Raw genomic sequence first — 24,081 nt, forward strand, 5'->3', positions numbered from 1 at the left:
TGAAAATGATGAGCAGTTCAATTCAAAAGAGTCAGTAATGCCGGCTCACCGTCCGCACTCGAAGGGCCGTCCACTTCGGTCTCACCGAAAGGGTTCGTGCGCCTGTGGCGATAGATAGATAGATAGATAGATAGATAGATAGATAGATGAATAAATAAATAAAAAATTATGAAGCTTCAAAACAAAAACACGAACCAAAAGCATAATTTGGACAATGATCAAAACTTTCATCAATACCAACATTTCATTTGTAAAAATGGATATATATATATATATATATATATATATATATATATATATATATATATATATATATATATATATATATATATATATATATATATATATATATATATTTATATTAAACAATGGTTGTTCACAACAGTCAAAACAATGTTAGGTTTATGTTTCCAGTGTAAACGTCTGATTAATCTCATATGTGTATAAGATGCGTTTGGGGGAGTTCATTTGTTGCGTTTACGCGCGTTTGATTACGTAAGAATGAACGTCACCGGCGTTTTAGCCGTTCGCGCCGCTTCTGTCCCCCTTCTCGTCCTCTCTAGGGCTGTTCGAACTTCTAATATTCACCGGATTTAAGATGAAAAGGCATTTTCGAGTGGAAAAACTCGAAAAGAATTAGACTTGAATTAAAACACACGCGAGATATTAACAATGCACTAACGATGTTTTCTGAAGAAGAAGAGACTATAAAGAAGGGTGAAACGGACGAAAACGAATAAACAAACATGACATGCCAAGACACTGACTAAATTTAAAGGATATTTTCGTCAGAGGACAAAAAAAAAAGAAAAAAAAGAAAGAAAACTATTGTCTGACGTTCCTTTTCCAACATCTATATCGAAAATGTCGTCGCTCTTTGAAAGGGTGTACACTTGCGCTATTATGCTGTTATATTAGCATTATAATCAGCGGCATGAAATAAAACGACGATAATATCGCAGATCGTGGTTATTTCTGGGACGATGTATCGTCCCACAGAATGGGTTATCGTGACAGGCCTAGAGTGATGTGTTCTCTGACCTTCCTCCCGCCCGGTTCTGGTCCAGGAACTCGGATGCTGGAAGGACAATATCGAACTGGATGGGTGTCCCAGGGGCAATCAGGTCTTCAGGCTCAGGGACAGCAGGGGCTTTCTTAATACTGCCAGGGACCACTGCGCCTGGCTTAGCCCTACACACACACACACACAATAAGACCGAGAGAAGCTAACCCAGATAATGTACAAAACATTATGACATGGTCACTTGCAGGGGCACATCACTGCACTAAATACACAATAAATGGCTCATGTTTAATACAACACTTGGATAATCCTGACAATACAATACCTTGATAATGACCTGCGCTTTGGCGCTGACTCTAAAGACTGGTTAGTACTGAATGTGAAGCCTGCCTGTGTTCTCTACCTTTAACAGATGTTAGTATGGTAGGGGTCTGACCTGTCAGGGTTTGGGGAACCCTCTGCTCTCTTTTGAAAGCTGGTGATGGGAGTAACCGCCTGGATGGCAGTCTGATTGAGCCTGATGGCCACAGCCTGAGGAAGACGACACAGATTTTAATAAACCATACTCTCGTGAGCATGTTGTACATGATCGTTATCTGCCACTCATACGGGACACGCGATAACGACATGGAAACACTGATCAAAGTTCATTCTAATGTTTGCTCTGTAACAATCCTGCACCTCGTCAGTCCACGTCACTGAGCTGCCAGGGTATTAGATAAATCCACCTGTATGTACACAAGTTCTACATTCCAACAAATCAGGTCACATGACTGCAGCGGCGGTCCGCTACGTACAACCAGACGTAGCAGATCTGACGCATCGTGTAAGCGACGTAGAACGGCCAGACCGTGTCAGAAATCATAACCCAGAAAGAGAGTCCGGCGTGTTCCGTTAGCATGGTGCTTTCGGACCTGACGTATGTAACGCGAGTCCGTAGTGTCGTCATGTTTAGATGGAACAAGCCCGTGGTAGAGATGTGATGCTGTGGGGAATATTTTCCTTTCACGCATTGGGATCTCTGATACTCACTGAAGAAGAGCATCTGATCAGCACGGTGTATGTGAAAGGCTGACCCGGTTTTATCCCTTCAAGGACGCATTCATTCATTCATGGTCAAGGTCGTGGTGAATCTGGATCCAATCCGGGCCACGAGGCAGAAGTACACCTTGGATTGGATGCCAGTACATCACAGGGTACTATGCACACCAGGTGTGTCTGATCTTATCCGGAAAGGGCCTGTGTGGGTGCAGGTTTTCATTCCGAACAGGCAGGAGCCACACCTGATTCCACCTGTTTAATCAGTCGATCTTGGCTTTCAACAGAATCAGGTGTGGCTCCTGCTTGGTTGGAATGAAAACCTGCACCCACACCGGTTCTTTCCGGATTAGACTGGACACCCTTGATTTGATTTGATTTGATTTGATTTGATTTGATATGTATGTATGTATGTATGTATATGACAAAAAAGTGATCTTAGCAAGTAAAAATATCTTGAATATGTGGAAATCTCTTTTTAAATTACGGAATTATTATAAGCTTTTCTTCTATTCTATTGGTAGATCATTTCTAATGTCTAATGACAATGTTTTTTGACGCATGATTCTGCTGCGGCTTTGTAAAATTTTTGGTTTTTCGTGCTTTCTGTGGAAAACTGAATTGGCCAAATGCACCAGCAGGAAATAGTTCTGCGCGGTCTTTCACGGTGATGTATGTTGGTAAAATGAGACCTTTAAGCTGTGCTCATGTTCGGCGCGCGTGAACCGAAGAGTGCTTTGGCTGAACGCGCGTCGTGATGACGTCACACGCCGCGTCTCCGCCCAAATCTGCGGCAATTTTGAAAAATCGCAAGCGCCTCCGAACACTGCGGCGTTTCCTTGATTTTGCGTTCGTTTCTGACCGGAAAGTCCAGAGAACGCTCGAATGATCTTATATTCGGTTTATCGTGATCTTATAATAAGAAACGCTAGATACGTTTGACCATATTCAAGATGTTTTCATTTGCTAAGATGTCTTTTCGTTAGTGTATACACTGTGGCAGAGTGGGTGTGGTCAAGTGTCGGCTGTGGACGGAGAGAGGAGGCGGGCTGAACCGGCAAGTAATGTGTGATTGTTCCCAACTGTGTGTTATTACACGCATTTATGTGCATGTGTGTTTATTTCAGTAGCACCCGTGAGAAAGAGACAGACGGAGCTGACGGAGCAAACACGCTCGCCTCGAACCTGAACATAAAAGTAAAGAGCTGTGGAACGGCTTATTGTTTTTGTTTTTTTTAATAAATGGAAGAGGGGATTTTTGAAACTCCACACAGACAGAAAGCCAAGTTCAGGATCGGACCAGGATCTAGAGTTGTGAGGCGCCGATGCTACCTGCACCGCCACTGCGTCACCATGTTCATGGCTACACTTTATCCATATTCAAATAGACAACTCCAGCATGATCATACACCATGTCACACAGCACATATCATTCAACAATTCCACGAATAGGACGGTCCCTGGATCTCTTCCCTATCAAATATCTCTCCACCTGCTACAACATTCCTAAACAACACACCCTCGAGTTTGTAGAATCGTTTCCCAGGCGAAGGTGGAGTAACTAGATATCTAATAATCTGGCAACTCCGTGTAACTCTAACTCTAAACACGGCAGTAAATAACTCCTAATAAATATCTCTCTCAAGTCCCCATGTAGTGCCTTGAAACACGCAGCGTTATTCAACGTCATTTCCACTGAACCACAAAGTCAGGGCGGGACGTACTGAGTGGTCCCGCCCTCTTTTTACATAGCTAATAGCGTTCGGCTGTATTCGAAATTGAAAAAATGGAAAGCGAGCCATTTCCTTCTAAATCGTTCTTACAGATGGAAAACGGAATCAAACGCACGCGTCAAACAGCCAAAGACATATTTACGACCCGCGCTTGCTTTCTCTCAACCAACAACGGCAAGGTGATATTTATAATGTCGAGGGTGGGACACTTCAGATTCAAGAGAGCATTTGATTGGATAGAAAATCTGATGAGAAGTGCAGAATGAAGTCATCAAAATTATTGCTCCGTATTGGTGGTAGAGAGAGCTTTTTTCCCCCCCATTGTTTTGGAGGAGTTTATAGATAACATTAAAGTGCACCTATTATAGTTTTGAAGATATTCCCTTTCAGGTAGTGTGTTATAGAGCTGTTTGTGAATGTAAAAATGTCTGCAAAGTTTCATAAATCAAAGCGCACGACAAACGGGGTTAACGACTACCAAAAGAAGGAATCGATTCTGAACAGCTGAATCGAGTCGTTAGTGATTCCAGACTTTACTTCCTGTACTAACCTACGTAGGTTTGTAACAAAAAGCCCCGCCTCTGGTCTTCATCGGCTGCTCGCTGACAGACGGAGCTGAAACTCATTACGGTAATGGGTGTTTCCTATTAGACCAATCACCACAGAATGAGTCATCTGACCAATCAGAGCAGAGTATGCTCTCTGAAAGGAGGAGTTTAGAACGAATCCTTTAGAACGGCTCATTGAATGAGTCGTTTGACACTGGGGGGTAAAAAGGTAATGCTGCAATTTAAATTATGAGCACAATAAAGTGTTTTTTGACCTCGGACGCATGTAACTCTATCGTATGAGAGCTTTATAACAAAAATAGGCACGTTTCAAAACCATAATATGTGCACTTTAAGTCTGACATTCATATTAAAAGCCACAAAAACTCAATTTCATGCGGACTTTAAAGTATAAACTGCTGGGAAAGAAGAAGTACCTCAGGGTTGTCAGTCAGGTAGATCTGTCTAGAAATGTTGTTAATGGTGCAGATCCACTGCAGGAAGAAAACGTCGTTATTGTTAGAAATGGAAATTATTTTAGCATTAAAAAAACAAAAACAAAACAAACAAACAACCGAAGTATACATGGTAAACAAAGCCGTACCTCCTCATACTCTTTTTTGCTCTCAGCTTGAAGAATCATAGACCTGGAAATGGAAAACACGACAGAGATAAGTACATCCCGGGTCGTAGTTACGATCGATACAGGTCTGACCAACACCACAGTGCCGATCGTACAATATAAATAGCTAGATTAAAGAAAAAAAAAAAGAAAAATAAATTATTGTAATAGTCTTGTTTTGCTGCCAAATGTATTCGGCACTTGTCTGCTTGTGTTCATTACAGCATTCACAGCTCGAATATCAGAGAAAATATCTGTATAATTATTTCCTCTTAGATTAAACCATGCTTTGTGGATGTTCTTTTTTTTATCGTGTGGCTCAGCGCCAGTATGCTAAAGCCCATTGTGTGTGTGTTTCATCTTCACAGGGAGGAAGACATTAATATCGTGGCAGGAAATTGATTTTGGAGGTGTGATCCTCAGAGAACGGATTTGGAAAATGAACTGCAGAGTAAAGCAGACCGAGTACACTGACTGTGACAACCGGAAACACATTTCATTTCTTCATTCTCATTATGTAATTTGTTGTCTTGCATAACAAACCACCACACACACACACATCCATATATATACACGCACAAATATATATATACACATACACACACACATATATACATGCACCCACATCCATACTAAACTTTTAACTGAAGTGTGTGTGTGTGTGTGTGTGTGTGTGTGTGTGTGTGTATATATATATATATATATATATATATATATATATATATATATATATATATATATATATATATATATATATATATATATATATATATATATATATATACATATACATATACATACACACACACATACACACACTTCAGTTAAAAGTTTAGTATGGATGTGGGTGCACACAGTGCATTAGCTAGCTACAGAAGCACAGCAGTCCACTCTTGAGCTCTTCAGTTAGTCGATGAATTATAGATAGGACAAGATAGGAAGGAAAGGGAAAGGGGCGCTTGAGGAGAGAAAGAAAAGAAGCCGTGCGCTGAAAGAGAAGGAGCCATGTGCAGCAAGAAATAAAAAGGACAGAAGAACAAAAGCAGGAGCAGTGAGACCAACGGCTGTGCGGTGAAAATAATCCATCTTTGCAAGTGAAAATATTTCGAACGCAGACTGATTTCTCTAGAGTTTCCCTCTTATACGATTACAACAAACCAAATACACTGCGTTCTGGCCATTTTTACTCATTTCAAGCTTTAACGCGTGTTATTCTCTTGGCAGATAATTGTGCATCGATTGTGTGTGTGTGTGTGTGTATGTGTTGAGCAATCTTATATTCGGGTCACTGTAATCTTACATTAGATAAAAGGTCACTGTTTTTCACTCGCGCAGATGTTATTTGCTTCACGAAAATCTATAAAGGAAAGATGTTCCAGAAAAGACCGCTGTTCAGTTTGGACACTTGCTCAAATGATGAGGAATTTAGGTGTCTAATAGAATAAATACCAGCAGGGTTGCTGTAAACGTGCGCTCTGGTGTGTATGATGGCGGTGTCTTTTAAAACTGTCTGCTACACAGAGTGTGATCCTGTCTTTCTTCCATCCCTCTAGTCACTTAAGATGAAAATGGCTCAGTGGGAAGTTAAACGTACAAATCCAAACCCAGGACATGCCTCTGCTGAGCTGCTAATAGAGCTTTCATTTGCCCTCAGCGGATTACCCATTTTTATGCATACGCGCAAACACACACACACAGAGTTAGTTGCCATACGTTTTCCCGCTAGGTGACGTGATCTGAAAGCAGTAACGCCTGTCCTCGCACTCGATGGCCATGACGGAGCTGTTATCCAGATCGAGCACCATGCCACCTGCCACAGCGCCGCGCGGCTGGCACATCAGGTTCCCCCCCTGGGTGAAGAAGTAGAGCCGGTCCCAAGCTGTGCTCACCAGGCCCGTCTTACTGCAGGATTCAGGAGAGAGCATTAGAGGAATTCATTTTCAATTCAGAGAGAGACATCTCTATCTAAACCCTATCTAGTATATAGTTAGGGGATATATTAGGTAGGTAGATACACAGATAGATATAGAGATATAGAGATAGATAGATAGACAGACAGACCTCCACAAATATTGGCACCCGTGGTAAATATGAGCAAAGAAGGCTGTGAAAAACTGTCTATTGTTTAACCATTTGTTAAAAAAAAATTCACAAAAATACCCTGCTCTCATGGATATCAAGCAATTGATATAATATATAATAAAATATATTATTAATATATAATAAAATATTTCAACCCAAAAAAAAACCCAACTGTTAAAAATGGGTGTGCACAAATTATTGGCACCTTTATGAGAAAATCAGATGATTTATTCATTTTACAATATGATTTTTTACATTTTTTTTTTTTTAGTACACCTGGGTGACTAGGAACAGGAAATTGTTCAACCGTGACTTCCTGTTTCACAGGGGTATAAATATGAGGTAACACACAGACCAGATTCCCTTAGTCATTCATAACAATGGGTAAGACCAAGCTGTGATGTGTGGCAAAAGGTTGTTGAGCTTCACAAAATGGGGCGTGTCTATAAGGAAATAGCACAAGCATTGAAAATGCCCATTTCCACCATCAGGGCAATAATTAAGAAGTTCCAGTCAACTGGAAATGTTAGGAATCGACCTGGAATTGGACATGTGTCTATATTGTATCAACGCACTGTGAAGAGGACGGTTCGAGTGGACAAAAAATCTCCAAGGATCACAGCTGGAGAACTGCAGACGTTAGTTGCGTCTTGGGGTCAGAAAGTCTCCAAAACTACAATCTGAAGTCACCTACATCACCACAAGCAGTTTGGAAGTGTTTCCGGAAAAAAGCCTCTACTCTCATCCAAAAACAAACTCGAGCGTCTTCAGTGTGCAGACACTACTGGAACTTCAAATGGGATCGGGTTCTACGGTCAGATGAAACCAAAATAGAGCTTTTTGGTAATAAACACCAGAGGTGGTTTTGGTGCACACAGAGAGGCAGCCATATGGAAAAGTACCTCATGCCCACAGTTAAATATGGTTGTGGCTCTTTAATGTTTTGGGACTATTTTTCTACCAGAGGACCTGGACATTTTGTTAAAATTGGCGGTGGTTGGATCTTCCAGCAGGACAATGATCCAAAACATACATCAAAATCAACACAAAAATGGTTTACTGACCACAAAATCAAGCTCCTGCCATGACCATCCCAGTCCCCTGACCTGAACCCCATAGAAAACCTGTGGGGTGAACTGAAGAGGAGAGTCCACCAGCGTGGACCTCGAAATGTGAAGGATCTGGAGAGATTCTGTACGCAGGAACGGTCTCAGATCCCTCGCCATGTATTCTCCAACCTCATCGGGCATTATTGGAGAAGACTCAGAGCCTTCACAGCCTTATTTGCTCAGATTTACCAAGGGTGCCAATATTAGTGGAGGGCACTGTACTTACACGTAGCACTAGTTTTTACATTTTATTTAGAAAATGTAATAATTTAATTACAGAATTTCTTAATATTTGGTATTTCCCATTTTGCTAGAACGAGTGCATGTGAGCTGGCACGGACTCCGCTAGTTTGTAAAACCTGATGATTCATTTTCTAGCAAATCCATTGGAGAGGCATCTGAACACGTGCTTTAATATAAATGGATAAAACCCGAGGAAAACGTGACATGGTAATACTGCAGAGCTTTTAATATTTAATATTCAAAAGATATTGAACATTTTAACTTTAAATATTTCAAAATGATAAAAACCTTCAGTTTATTTAGGATTTTAAATGATAAAAAGTCATCCAGGTAGACAAGCTCCGAGCAAAAGCTGTGTAGAACAATGAGGCTTGTTGTCTAAACAAAAAAGTAAGCTATATCAGAAAAAAGAATTGTATTTCTTCTTCTATGTCTTGGGAATTTAAAATATCCGATATTTTTAAATGAACTCCAAATTAGCTTTTATTTTTTTACCCTTATGGAGGGTTGGCCTTTTTTGTTCTCACTGTGAAGAGTATAGCCTTCATAGGGACTAGGGCACAGTGGTGTTTTAAACATTTATTTAATAAAGAATATGCTAGGAGTGGAAATCTAAACATTACATTAACAGTACAACTATTTGCTTATTACAGCGGAGAATTCTGTATGTGTAACATTTAACAGTCAAAGGTTTGTAATGTTACATGGCAACATGTTTAATGGTTAATAACAATCTGTTTTCCTAATAGTACCAATGCTCACTTGCTGTCTCATAAAAAGCCACCTGGCTAGTGAACAGTAATAAATTGTAGGAGCTAAACACACCCACGAGAAAAACTACTTAGTGCATCTTTCAGTTCTTATTAACGACATGAATATTCTCAAAAAATGTCTGTAATGTTAAATAAAACACACCGTGTGAGAAAAATGTAAGAGAAGAGCTGCATACTTCCTAATGTTGAGGTAGCCTGCTTTCTGTATGAGTGTGCGGTTGACTGGTGTCGGGTCTTGGTCAGGCATGTAGACTATATCGTCCACTGACAACAGCTCTCTCTGAGACATACGCATGCTCTCTGCCTCAGCATCCAACTGCGCCTGAACACTACAGAGAGAGAGAGAGAGAGACAGACACACACACAGGGAGAGAGAGAAGGACAGAGAGAGACACAGTGAGTGAGAGAGAGAGAGACACACAGAGAGAGAGAGAGAGGGAGAGAGACAGAGACAGAGAGAGAGAGAGAGAGAGAGAGAGACAGAGACAGAGAGAGAGAGAGAGAGAGAGAGAGAGAGAGAGAGAGAGGGAGAGAGAGAGAGAGAGAGAGACACACACACACACACAGACAGAATGACCAATAGAACTGGCCATTAAATATGTTTACATGCAGCCTAGTAACTTATTATTAAGGCTAATAGTGCATGTTTATGGTGGAGTTAAATTGATGGAGTAAATTGAAGCCAATCTAAATGTAATTCCAACATTTACTCCCATACTAATACTGATACAGATACTAATACTGATACTAATACTAATACTGATACAGATACAGATACTGATACTAATACTGATACTAATACTAATACAGATACTAATACTGATACAGATACTGATACTGATACTAATACTGATACTAATACTGATACAGATACTGATACTAATACTGATACAGATACTGATACAGATACTAATACTGATACTAATACTGATACAGATACTAATACTGATACTAATACTGATACTGATACTAATACTGATACTAATACTAATACTGATACTGATACAGATACTGATACAGATACTAATACTGATACTAATACTGATACTAATACTGATACTGATGCTAATACTGATACTAATACTAATACTGATACTGATACTAATACTGATACTAATACTAATACTGATACAGATACTAATACTGATACTGATACAGATACTAATACTGATACAGATACTAATACTAATACAGATACTAATACTGACACTAATACTGATACTAATACTAACATTAATACTGATACTAATACTGACACTAATACTGACACTAATACTGACATTAATACTGATACTAATACTGACATTAATACTGATATTAATACTGATACAGATACTAATACTGACATTAATACTAATACTGATACTGACATTAATACTGATACTAATACTGACATTAATACTGACATTAATACTGATACTAATACTGACATTAATACTGATACTAATACTGATACTAATACTGACACTAATACTGACACTAATACTGACACTAATACTGACACTAATACTGATACTAATACTGATACTAATACTGATACTGACATTAATACTAATACTAATACTGATACTGACATTAATACTAATACTGATACTAATACTGATACTGACATTAATACTGATATTGGGTAGGACACCACTTTGTTCTCGAAATCTCCTCAATTCTTCATGTCATGGATTCCACATGGTGCTTGAAACATTTGTTTGAGATTCTGGTCCATCTCGATAGGATTGCATCACATAATTGATGCAGATTCGTCAGCTGCACATTCATGCTGCGAGTCTCTCGTTCCACCATATCCCAAAGGTGCCCTATCAGACTCAGATCCGGTGACTGGGAAGGCCATTATCACAGAATGAACTCATTGTCATGTTCATGGAACCAGTATGAGACCACTTTGTGACATGGTGCATTATCATGATGGAAGTAGCCATTGCCACAAGATGGGTAAATTGTAGCCATAACAGGATGCATGTAGTCAGCAACAATACTCAAACGTGCGCTTGCATGAAAACCATGCTCGATTAGTATTAAGAGGCCCAGTGTGCGCCAAGAAAACATTCCCCATGCGATTACACCACCAGCAGCCTGAACTCTTGACACAAGACAAGTTGGGTTCATGGATTTGAAACTGTTCTTGCCAAATTCTGACCCTAGATTACATCAGACCAGGCAACAATGTTCCAATCCTCAATTGTTCGGTTTGGGCGTCGCCTCAGTTTCTTGTGTTTGGCTGACGAGAGTGGAACCCTTAGTTCTTTTCTGCTGTTGTAGCACAGCCAGCTTCAAGGTTTGACGTACGCTCCGTTCGAGGTGAAGTTCCCCGCCTACAGCCAGTAAAAGTGACAGAAAACTGCCCCTCGACCTGGAATTTCAACTCGTCCACTAGTCTTCTCAACTGCCAGTTCCTTCCCTCTTTACGTCAAAGTGAGTGTCAAATCAACATGGTCGCTCACACTGTGAACTGTATAAAGTCTCCCTTCTCTACTTTTAAAATTTGTTTATAGCGGCTTTAGATCAGTTAATATACAGACAGAATAAAATTAAACCATATTACTAACGTTAACGGCTAACGTGGCTAGCTTGCTACTACTGCTAATTGCTATTCTCCGCAGTTGTTGCTGTGTTGCAATTTCAGTCCAGCATGTTGCATGAAAGTTCTCTATAGTAGAGCAGAACCAATAGCCACTCAGATTGTAACTACAGAAGTGCAAGTAAAAGTAGCTTTTTTTGATGTGCTCTGTGCTCTGCTTGATGTGTGTTGTCTGTGGAAATCCTAGCAGAACAGCAGTTTCTGAAATATTCGAAGCAACGGACCACACCATAGTCACCGAGATTCCATTTTCCCACATTTCTGAGGTGTGATGTGAACATTAACTGAAGCTCTTCACCAACATCTGCATGATTTGAACTGCCTGACTGGATAACCGAGCGGATGAACCGGTGTTCCTAATAAAGTGGCCGGTGAGTATTTGCATACATTCTGCCCACGCAACATAATGCATGATAGGAAACCAAGTACGTTTGAAAAGATTTTTCCTTTTAGGGTGGGTGCAGGATATCCAGGGTGTCGAATGAATCATCAGAATGATGTCGGACACGAACGCTCCTTCAGACGTCTGGAGAACGTTTTGCTGAGACGAACGTAATTTGGACTTGTTAAGACACCAGCAACGTGATTGAAATCTCAATGCGTGCTGAACTAATGCTAGCTATTTGTCACACTCTGACAGGTTTCTTTTCGTTACGGTAACATAACGAGGATAAATGTTCCTCCTCGTATGTACACAAATGCGATCTGGATTACATGCATAAACAAACAAACAAACAAACAAAAAAAAAAAGATGTGCTTGCACTTGGGCTACAAATAAACAGTTCAACAGGAATCTACGACAGACTCGTTCACGTTAACCACATATCTTAGCATGTAAAAACAGAATACGTAAGATCTTCACAGTAACCGTGATAACATTTCTATAAAATGTCCTGTGTAGGATCTTTACCTCTCAGACATACTGTTCACAGAAGCCAGGAAACTGTCCATTTTCTTGGAGACCAGCTCTATGCCTTTCTTAAAGAAGTTGATCTGTGAGGAAGAGATAAGCGGAATTACAGTAGGGATTTAAACAGTATGGAACGCCTCTCAGTGCCTTCATAAAAGCTTTTGGTGCGATTAACCCCGGCTTTGTTCTTTCAAAAAAAAATCAGCTGCCATTATGCACGTACGTATACATTTAGGGAGAAAACGTAAGAGTTTTCTCAGACCTGGGCTTGTGTGTATCCCAGCATGGGCTCCAGCATGGCCACTCTCTTCCTGTACTGTAAGGCGTTAAGAGCACAGTAATACTGCATGGAGGCCTGGTGCTGCTTCCTCCGACAGTACGCCACCTCACTAACCAGCTCGGCTTTCAGCTGTGGAACAACACACACACACATAAAGGCACATATATTATATCGTTAGCTCTTTATATTACAGATGGCACAATACTATTTTTTCTTTTCTGATACCGATACTGAAACCTTGAGTATCAGCCGATAACGATCTCCATCCAATATCGTTTTCTTTAATAACTACTAAGCTTTAATATATTTTAAACTAAAGCACTTTCACACACACAAAAACGCTTGCATTGTAAATATAATAATAATTAAAAAAAGTATAAATATATCTAAAGCTGCAAGCAGCATTTTCAGGGGGCCAAGCACCCCGACTCGGTGAGCCGCACATTCACAGACGCGCTACACTTATTGATTTGTTCATTTATTTTTGTAGATGTAGGTGGCTCAGTAGGTGGGGCTGGCATGAATTTTGTAGCACAGCCTCAGGTCATCGTCCTGAGATTGCCTACCAAGTTTTGTGTCAGTGCATAAAGTCGTTGCTGAGATACAGCCTCACTTCCTGTTTGCCGGCTTTGCGGTCAGATTCGTTGGCTAGTAACTGGAGTATTAAATTATTTTTAGAGTATAAAATTCTTTTGATAGATTTTCTGGGGCTTACTCTGAAGATGATGTGTGCCAAAGTTGGTGATGATTAGAGAAAATTTGTAGGACGAGTAGCAAAAAAAAAACCCCAACTTTTTTGGAGAAAATCGAAGATTGTGGAAAATCTAATTGGGCGGAAATTGAGGTCATAGGCTGCGTTGAAGTCGTCTCGACCAAGGGAATCCAGCACTTGGCCCAAATTTAGTCAAAATGTTCCTTAGACCCTCTCCAATCAATGTGCCAAATTTCAACATTTTACCAGAAGTTCAATGGGCTGCCATAGACACCCTAGCCAGAAGAAGAAGAAAAACAACAACAACAATAACAACAAGTAGAATAACTACAACAACAACAACCAGAAGAAGAAAAGAAGAAGTAGAAACATAAGAAGAACAATCAGAAGAAGAACTACAACAATAACAACAACAACAACAACAACAACAACAAGCAGAAGAAGAAAAGAAGAAGTAGAAACATAACAAGAACAATCAGAAGAAGAACTACAACAATAACAACAACAACAACAACAACAAGCAGAAGAAGAAAAGAAGAAGAAGAAAAAGAAGCACAACAACAACAACAACAAGCAGAAGAAGAAGGTCTCTTATTTCCAATTCCAAATATAAATTTCTTTTCCAAATCCTAGTCCAAATTTTGCCATTTGTTACAAGTTATAGATATCTTTTTTTATTTTTCCTGATATCTGATCCAGAATTTTTTGCTGGTATCGGTCTGATGATGATACTGGGTATCGAATCTGTTTCATCCCTAGTTTATAGTACAGTATATAAGACAAAGAACAGTTCACAAACATCCCCTTAGGTGATTCGTCCTGTGCGTTGTGCCCCGGCAGTTTCATTTTCTTTCCATATCACACGGCCCTATTTGCTGTACGGTCATCTTCTGTGCAAGAGCTCAGGATGATTTGTTCCAAACAGGCCTCACTCCATTCCTTCATCCATACTGAACAGTAATAACATTTACAATATCTCCTACTCGAACATACTGCAGTGTCCTTTACGTCGCGTCCGCACGGTCAAAGGTGAAATCCAACCACAGCTTGTATAATAAAATCCTCTCTTATTTACATATTGAACAGGAAACATGGAACGCAACGACAGAATACAGATAACAAGAACGCAAACAAAATCCCGGGTGTAAATTCAAGTGTGAGATTGGATTCGTTCTCCTGATGCAGACTGTATACGTTAACGTCGCAACGTGTAAATGGGGCATTTCTGTATTTACGCCTTCCTCGTCTCCACTTTGTGTCATGTGAATATAAATAGCGAGCGTTAGATTTAATTGCCTGCAGTACCTTCTCGTTCTCCCTCCTCTTGGGTAGTCGGCTGTACTTGATCATTGCGGCCTCGTGCTCTAAAGAGAAAGAGAGAACGAGTGGTAAAGGGAGGAATTAAATCACCTAAAAATACCCCCATTCACTCTTTAGAAGATTCGAAGACATGTCCTGGACTTACCGTCAGTGGCGATTCCAAATATCTCTTTCAACGTGCTTATTTCTGTAAAAATTAAAAAGATCTAAAGATATAAACTCTAGTACGGCAGAAAAAAAACCTTCAGACTGTATCACGTGTAACGTTTAACATGCATGCGGGGAGTGCGACTGTTTCCTGTTGAAAGCTTCAGTGCAGATGGTGTGCAGTAGACAGAAATGTAGCCGTACTATGTGTCAGAGGGACGCATTTAATTTATTTTAATGAGGGCTTAATGAGGGTTTAATGAGTGTAACACTGCCATACCAGTCAGGTCCTTCTCCCTGAACTGCACCATGGGAAACACCATCCTATCAGCCATCTGAGTGGCCAAATCAACATGCAGAGAGTTCAGCTGAAAGATCGAGAAAGACAGATGGAAACGTTACATTGACTGCAAGGATATGGGCGGAGAAATAATCAAATATATATAAAAAAAAAAACATCTTCACACCCTTTCTGAAAATAAATCACACTGTGGTAGCAGGGAAGGAAAAAAAAATAAAAATAAAAAAAAATAATGAGAGTCCAGGTTTCCAGCCCAGACCATCTGAAACATTGACCTTGCTGGCAGGGAGAACAGCTCGCATCTGTTATCTCCCTCCCTGCTGTTACCTCACACTGTCTCCACCTGCGCTCCTGCTGGATGTCCCCACCCACCTGAGCCTACCCACCGACACACACACACACACACACACACACACACACATATGTACAACCCCAATTCCAAAAACGTTGGAACAGTATGGAAAATAAAAACAAAGAGGAGTGATGTGTAAATGTACTTTGACGTATAAAAGACACCGTATTTGATGTTCTGCATAACCGACTGCATCGTTTTTTGAAGATAAACGTTTATTTTGAAATTGATGCATACACCACGTTCCAAAAAACGTTGGGACGGGGCAATTTAGGACGAATAGCGATGTGACGAGTTGAAATAAGAAGGTGATGTGAAACAGGTGAGGCAATCGTCTAATCATAGTATATAAAGAGCCTCTAAAAAAAAGTCTAGTCCTTCAATAGCAAGGATGGGTCGAGGCTCGCCGATCTGCCAACAGAGGAGTCAGCAAATAATCCCACACTTTGAGAACAACATTCCCCGAATACAGTGCACAATATAATTAAACGATTTAAGGAATCTGCTCAAATCTCGGTGCGTAAAGGGGAAGGCTGAAAACCGCATTCCACACTGTCTTAAAAACCGTCATGGGCTCGGGAATACTTTGGTAAACTTTCGACAGTCAACACCATTCGCCGCTGCATCCACAGATGCAAGTTAAGGCTTTACTATGCAAAGCAGAAGCCATACATCAAAAGTGTCCAGAAGCTCCACCCACTTCTCTGCACTCGGTCTCATCGGGGATGGACAGTAGCACAGTGGAATCGTGTTTTGTGGTCTGACGAGTCGACATTTCAAATAGTTTTTGACAAAACAGCCGTCGTGTTCTCCGGACCAAAGAGGAAAAGGACCATCCAAGCGGGTCCAAAAACCAGCGTCTGTCATGGTATGGGGGCGTGTCAGGGCCCATGGTATGGGTAACCTGCACATTTGTGAGGGCAGCATTAATGCAGAAAGATATATATATACACATTTTGGAGCAACATATGCTGCCATTCAGAGCAGGTCATCAGATTTGAAATGAGAGTATATTTTCAAAAATAAATGAAATCCACCAAGTAAAACATCAAATAATGTGTTAATAATGTGTTTTCAATAAATAAAGGATGAACAGAATTTGTTTACATTTTTTGGAAATTTGGGTTGTACACACACACACACACACGCACTTATAGACTGACCGCTCTACATAGCCCTACACAATCATTCAAGTATATTCATAACCCAAGCGCAAACACAGATAAGCATACAAACAGCATGTAGTGCTCTCACCTCTTCCATGGTTTTGGCAAAATGCTGAAGCATGCTGATTACCTCTTCATCTCCTTTCCCTAGAGCAAAGTTCTGCAACATCAAAGAAAAAGACTCAAACTCCAAAACACTGAATAATTTAGTGTTCAGCTGTCAAGCCACAGTCATTCAGGGCACCTTCATGTCATAAATGAGCCTTTCAAAAAATGATTACTGTGAACTGCTATATTTAAAAAGTATATACGCAGTACAACGGTTAAGTTTTCACAAATGTGAACAAATGCGCTGGGCAAGTAAGAGCTCCTAAAAAGTGGTAGCGAACATAACATAACATATCACAAGCTTGGTAGCTAGTTAACCACATTAATACAGACTAAAAAATATATATATTTTTATATATATATTTTTATATATATATTTTTATATATATATATATATATATATATATATATATATATATATATATATATATATATATATATATATATATATATATATATATACATACACATACATACATACATACACACACACACAGGAAAGTATATGATCACCGTGATCTGTTCCCTTAACAAAGATCAGTAAACTGTCCACCTGTGTTTGTTATGAGAGTTGCTCTGTCTTCGCATCGCTCAAAATAAATATTATTCAAGTCTGTCGAGCATATTTATTTTTATCTGTGTTTAACCCAGTTATACAGTCCCCGTTGAAACTACTGGAGCAGCAAGGGCATTTCATTTGTTTTTGCCGTAGACATTTGAGTTGGAGATCAAAAGATGAATATGAGAAGAGAGTGTTAAGATTTCAGCTTTCATTTCCTCAGACATTCCTCAGATATTTTCAGGTAGATTTGTTAAACAACATAGAACATGGCACATTTTTGTATCAGACCACCCAATTTGTAGGCAGGCGAAAATTCTGGACCATGTGACTGACAGGTGTTTCCTGTTAGATTGATTGTTTAAACAATAAAAAGGTCTGAACATCTACTCTAGGTCCTAGCCTTCAGTTTCTCCGGTGAAGACTCCTTTTGTTATTAAAAAGGATAAACCAACATGAAGATCATAGAGCTGTCTATGGGAGAAAAGCAAGCCATTTCGAAGCTGAGATCAGATGGATAAGCAATAAGAAGCACTCCATAAAGATTGGGTAACAATTTGGAATGTCCTGAAAAAGAAATTAGAAACCACAGGTGTACTGAGCAACAGACCCTGAATGGGTCGGCCAAGGAAAACAACAGGGGATGACGAACAACAACGAAAAACCCAAAGACAATAGGGGTGAAGGTATCACAATCCACCTTTCGAATAAGACTTTGAGAGCAGAGATATAGAGGCCATTCCACAAGATACAAACTACTCATCAGCAGTAAGAATCAGAAAGCCAGATTGGAATTCGCAAAGAAATACAGAGAAGCGTCACAAAAGTTCTGGAACCAAGATGAACCTCTACCAAAGTGATAGAAAGGCCAAAGTGTGGAGAAAGAAAGGATCTGCTCATGATCTAAAACATACAAGCTCATCTGTGAAACATGGTGGAGGTAGCGTCATGGATTGGGCTTGCACGGCTGCTTCTGGAACATTCTCACTCATCTTTATTGATGACGTAGCTCATGACGGTAGCAACACACTGCCAACTCAACAAAGGACTTTGTCAGGGGATAAAAGTGGAAGGTTTTAGACTGGCCGAGGCAATCACCGGACCTTAACCCAGTTGAGCAGCATTTCACCTCCTGAAGAGGAGACTGAAGGAAGAAACGCCCCGAAACATCAAACACCAATTGAAAGTGGCTGAGGTAACAGCCTGGAAGAAGAAACCAACCGTATGGTGATGTCAGGTTTGATGCAGTTATTGCAAGCAAGGGATATGCAACCAAATATTAAGTGTTATTTACTTTAATTTACTTCAAGGCTGATCTGTTCCTAAACTTTTGCTCGCCTAAAAATCGTTGTGGTCCGATACAAAAGGTTCGTATGTTTTATGTTGTTTAACATGTCTAGATGTAAATACCAGGAAATAAAAGCTGAAAACCTAATCCCTCATCTCATATCCATCTTCTGATCTCAAACCCAATCTCAAAATGTCTTTGGTGCACAGCACAAACAAACGAATTGGCCTTCCTGTTCCAATAGTTTCAGAGCGGACTGTACGAGAACGCGTATTTCCTGAAACAATCGTTTGTCATCCGTGTGCTAATCAATCTGCGTAGTAAAAACCACCAGCCAGATCGCACCTCAGCCGCCGCGTGTAGTGTCACAGGCAGACCCAACAAGCAGCGTGAGCTTAGACGATTTTCGACTGTGAACGATTTAAAACAACCAGATTTTGCTTTATAACCAAGATTAGGAGGGTCCCTTCGCTAAAGTTTCCTTCTCATTTCGTTGGGCAACACAGCAGCAAATATGAATTATTCTCTAAAAAAAATTCAACTTCAGTTATATACGGAACTGGTGGATTTTACACAAATACACAGCGTAAACAACGGCCGTTTGCAGAAAATACACAAAGGCATGATTTCTTTGGTTTATTCAGAAGAAAGCATCCAAACAGTGTGCTGAAAGCCAGATAACGCAGAGTTCACACGAGTGGAACAGCGTCGCAGCTAGAAAGAGAGCTGATCAAGCAATAACACGTTCATTTGAAAAATGCACTACTTATGAGAAAATAAGTAAGCGCTGAAAAGACATCACTTCTGCTGTGATATTTTACCCGGCCAAGCATGTAACACCCATACAACAGTCAAAAACGTGGGTGTTAAGCAACTTTATGGTAAAATAAATAAATAAATAAATAAATAAGTAAATTAGTTGATCCTTGTTATAACTTAGCAAGTCTCAAACGTTTCTCTAACACGCCATTCCTCAGCAGTACACAGAATGCCGAGAGAAGCATGATAAAAACCAAAAGTGCTTATTTTAAAAATGTGAAACCAACTCAGCCGGACTATTCAATATTTAAACAATATTTAAAAAAAATATCTGACACTCGGTACGAATCAACTATTCTAAGAAATGTCTTAAAACCCTTCTTTTCGACTGTTTGGATGCGAATCACATTTCGTTAACATGTTTAAATACTCACTCGCTCACCTGTCAATCACTTTCCCATTTATCGCACTTTTAAACACTGAAGACGTTCATCAGTGGTACTTTTCATTTAACTTTTTTTTTTTTATATATATATTGCCATCCATAATACACTGGCCATTTTTTTTTTTTAGAAATAACTGTTGGGAAGTGCACTTTATTCAAATTTGCCTGAAAAGATATTGTTCTTTTTCTTTGAGGTATGCATTTATTTATTCATTTATTTATTTATTTATTAAAAGCTAAAGTTTCATCGATAGCAAAAAAAAAAAAAAAAAAAAAAAAAAAAAAAAAAAAGGGTTGGTTTGCTCTGTTTAGTAACGTGCAAAAAGACAACAAGGTGAAAAACAATCATGATCAGTTCGTGATCCAGGATGGAAAAAATTGTGATATTCCCCACGTAGATCAATGTGCATGCACTGAATCATGTTGATTATGGTAATAATAATAATAATAATAATAATAATAATAATAATACACAATGTCACACCACTTAACACTGCTGTTATAAATCATATGGGGGGGGGGGGGGGGGGGGACTATTGTTTTACCTGTTTCTCATACGCAAGTAACTGTTTTGAGAGCTGCTCGGTAGCAAGGGCCATCTCATTCTAACGAGAGAGAGAAATTTCTAGTAAAATTCAACACACGTCAGTAAAATAACGTCACACGTATGTGTATACGGTGCATGCATGTGTACCTGTGCCCCAAACACTCTTTGCATAGACTGCAAGAACTGGTTGCTGTAGTCCGTAAGAGTGCTCGCATCTTCTTCAAACACACTGAGCAACGTGCGTGTCTGAAACAAACATGATAGGGTCAAAGAATTAAAAAAAAAAAAAATCAGAACATTTAAAAAAAAAATAAACATCTCTATACTAAATCTCTTTCAGTTCCAACAGCTTCAATAAAAATTCTGCTCACAGGAGATAACTAACGTCCGGTCTGCACGGCGCACAAGGCTTTGCAACTGGGAGATATTGAAAATGAAAAGCAGTACAAGGTACAACTCAGAAAGCTTTCCTTCTTGCTCCAGCTTTCAACTCGTTCTGCAAGGCAGTGTGTGAGAGTGTGTTTACAGGCTGTGAAACTCAAGGTAGGTCCAGCAGATGTTTGAATTTTGTGCTAGCTTTTATCTCACGTTCACCGACATCACTGATTATACCCAGGTTTCGAGACATCGTCGCCGGCGGATATCTGTAATAATTATGATCGATTTGCATGGGATAATTTCACAAGCTCTTTGTGGCCCATGGATTTTCCAGTGGGATGGTAGCAAGATGATGTCAGGAAAACCCTATAGTAACAGCTGTACTTTATTTATGTTTAATCAGTCACTTGAATTGATGGCAGGTGTGCACAAATTAGTATTTAAAATGAGTTTGAACGGGATTGGTTGATTCTGAACACTGCCACATTCCCAATTATAAAAGGGTGTGCACACTTATGCGAGCTGGGTATTGGAAGTTTTTTTCTTTTTCAATTTTTTTTTTTCCTCCTAAAATGATTCTTATTGTTTTTCACGTTAGTTAATAGGGCCAAATTTCACAGTAAAAGGGTAGAAAAGGTTCTGACATGATTGAACTTGGTTGGAAAAAAAATCAAATAAAATCACACTACAAAAACTTGCCATTTTAACAGGGGCGTGTAGACTTTTAAATCCACTGTACCGTGTTATGTAATTGAAGGTGTAGCCCTAAGCAGGGCGCAAACCTGTCGAACCTGACATGATTACATGCCTCCCGAGTCTGAATACAACACACCAGATAGGGAACGCTTGTTCTGAGAGGTATCGTCTCCACCCTTCTGTCAACAGCCGGTGCAAAAATTTGCATACCCTACTTTGAATGTGAGGAGAGAACAAAAAGACATCAAACGTGGGTTATGTTTTCACACGTGAGAAAATGGTGTTAAAATGTATTTTATGGTATTAGATGAAAAATCTCTGCAAATCTCTCTGGGAAGTTTGTTTTATTCTCCAGCTAGTCGTCTTCCGCTCTTTCATAGTGTCTTTATAGCTTTATTTCTTTCGCTTCGGAGTTATGTTTACATATCGAAACACACTAATAGCCGTATTCAGAATACCCATCTTCATAAGGTCAATATTTTGTTTCGGCTCCTGTGTCTTCAGTCCGTTTGAACGTTTTACGACATAAATACGTGCGCAACTGTAAAGTGCGGGTGTAAAAATAAAAAACAAAAACGCTTGAATGATCACTCAGAAACATGTTCGCAGTGACAACCCCGCTGTTACTTAACTTAGATATAATATAGCTTGCAATTATAATTCAGGATGAAACACCTTCTCACTTTCTTACTCTATTTCTTACTTCCTCCATCACCAGGTTTACTCTGCAATTAAGGATGGGCGATAAGCTAAAAATATCAGCTCACGATACTTCGGGACACTTCCACAATACAATCCTGTGCATCAGGATATAACCTGTACGCTTCCTAACAACAAAAAAATATACCTTGAAAATAATTAGTGACATTACTTTTATTTATATACATGTCATTTCTTGTGTTTGTTCATGACAACCTAAGCTATGTGATTATTTGATGTAAACAAATAACATTTACGGATGCTTCTAAAAAAATGTCATATATTCTAGATTCGTTACACATAAAGAGAAATATTTCAAGCCTTTTTTTTTGTGTTTTAATCTCGATGATTACTGCTTACAGCTCATGGAAATCAAAAAGCCAGTATCTTAAAATATTCTAATAAAGAATTTATAATATTTCTTTATTAGAAATCGGTAGAAATGTCATTTATACAGAAATGTCGACCTGAGAAGAGCTCTAATCTGATAATTAACTCAAAACACCTGCAAAGGTTTCCTGAGCCTTTTATCTCTCAGTCTGGTTCAGTACTCAACCACCAATCACGGGGAAGATGAAAGTAAATGAAGCATTTCATTTGGAAATCAAGGTTCCAGGGTCTGGAGGAAGAGTGGAGAGGCACAGAATCCAAGCTGCTGGAAGTCCAGTGTGAAGTTTCCACAGTCAGTGATGATTTGGGTTGCCATGTCATCTGCTGGTGTTGGTCCACTGTGTTTTCTCAAGTCAAGAGTCGATGCAGCGTCTACCAGGAGATTTTAGAGAACTTCATGCTTCATCTGCTGACGAGCTTTATGGAGATGCTGATTTCCTTTTCTAGCAGGACTCTGCACCTGCCCACAGTGCCAAAACTACTAGTATCTGATTTGCTGACCGTGGTATTACTGTGCTTGATTGTCCAGCCGACTCGCCTGACACGAACCCCATAGAGAATCTACGAGAGACACCAGACCCGACAATACAGACGAGCTGAAAGCTGCCATCAAAGCAACCTGGGCTTCCAGAACACCTCAGCAGTGCCAGAGGCTGATCGCCTCCATGACACGCCGCACTGATGCAGTAATTTGTGCAAAAGTATTAAAGCCTGGACCGAGTATCGCATGCATAAATTAACATACTTTTCAGGTCGACATTTCTGTATTATAAATTCTTTACTCTAATATTTTTACATAACGGATTTTTGATTTCTATAAGCTGTAAGCCTTGATCATCAGGATTAAAACAAAAAAAAAAAGGCTTCAAATATTTCACTTTATGTCTAACGAATCTAGAGTTCCACTTTCTGAATTAACTTACGGGAAAAAAAAAATTCCACAATATTCAAATTTTTTGAGATGCACCTGTAAAACAACACAAAAATGCAAATGATTAGAATTTCTTACAGAACAACAGTTATTATTATTATTATTATTATTATTATTATTATTAGTAGTAGTAGTAGCAATAGTATTAGAAGAACTACCTTATGGCACACTTTAACTGGCACGTTGCCATTTTGTTTTGTTGCATAATATCCAAGTGACTTGTTTACGAGTTTGTTTACACGTTTTGTTTTGTACATAGACAAGCCCCAAATCAATTTCCATTAGTTGCACTTAGCTCTGTTCTGCCTTATTGTATTTTTAGTTATC

The 24,081-nt window shown here is 39.4% G+C and overlaps 1 protein-coding gene across 1 annotated transcript in view; it reads right to left on the reverse strand.

Annotated features, from left to right (window-relative positions):
* appl2 (adaptor protein, phosphotyrosine interaction, PH domain and leucine zipper containing 2) overlaps positions 1–22,756 on the reverse strand; it is a 29,977-nt gene extending 7,221 nt beyond the window's left edge. Inside the window, exons 1-16 of the mRNA XM_047159954.2 lie at positions 21,778–22,756; positions 20,808–20,906; positions 20,659–20,718; positions 17,043–17,114; positions 15,416–15,503; positions 15,134–15,175; positions 14,974–15,032; positions 12,939–13,085; positions 12,677–12,759; positions 9,349–9,501; positions 6,679–6,867; positions 4,948–4,990; positions 4,781–4,837; positions 1,461–1,555; positions 1,042–1,191; positions 50–102 (exon numbers count right to left, since the gene is read on the reverse strand). Coding sequence (XP_047015910.1) covers positions 50–102; positions 1,042–1,191; positions 1,461–1,555; positions 4,781–4,837; positions 4,948–4,990; positions 6,679–6,867; positions 9,349–9,501; positions 12,677–12,759; positions 12,939–13,085; positions 14,974–15,032; positions 15,134–15,175; positions 15,416–15,503; positions 17,043–17,114; positions 20,659–20,718; positions 20,808–20,906; positions 21,778–21,942 — 1,555 coding nt within the window. The 5' untranslated portion in view covers positions 21,943–22,756. The remainder of the gene's footprint in view (positions 1–49; positions 103–1,041; positions 1,192–1,460; positions 1,556–4,780; positions 4,838–4,947; positions 4,991–6,678; positions 6,868–9,348; positions 9,502–12,676; positions 12,760–12,938; positions 13,086–14,973; positions 15,033–15,133; positions 15,176–15,415; positions 15,504–17,042; positions 17,115–20,658; positions 20,719–20,807; positions 20,907–21,777) is intronic.
* Positions 22,757–24,081: the final 1,325 nt, after the last annotated feature.

Source organism: Ictalurus punctatus, chromosome 14, assembly GCF_001660625.3.
Source record: "Ictalurus punctatus breed USDA103 chromosome 14, Coco_2.0, whole genome shotgun sequence".
Classification (NCBI taxonomy): Eukaryota; Metazoa; Chordata; class Actinopteri; order Siluriformes; family Ictaluridae; genus Ictalurus; species Ictalurus punctatus.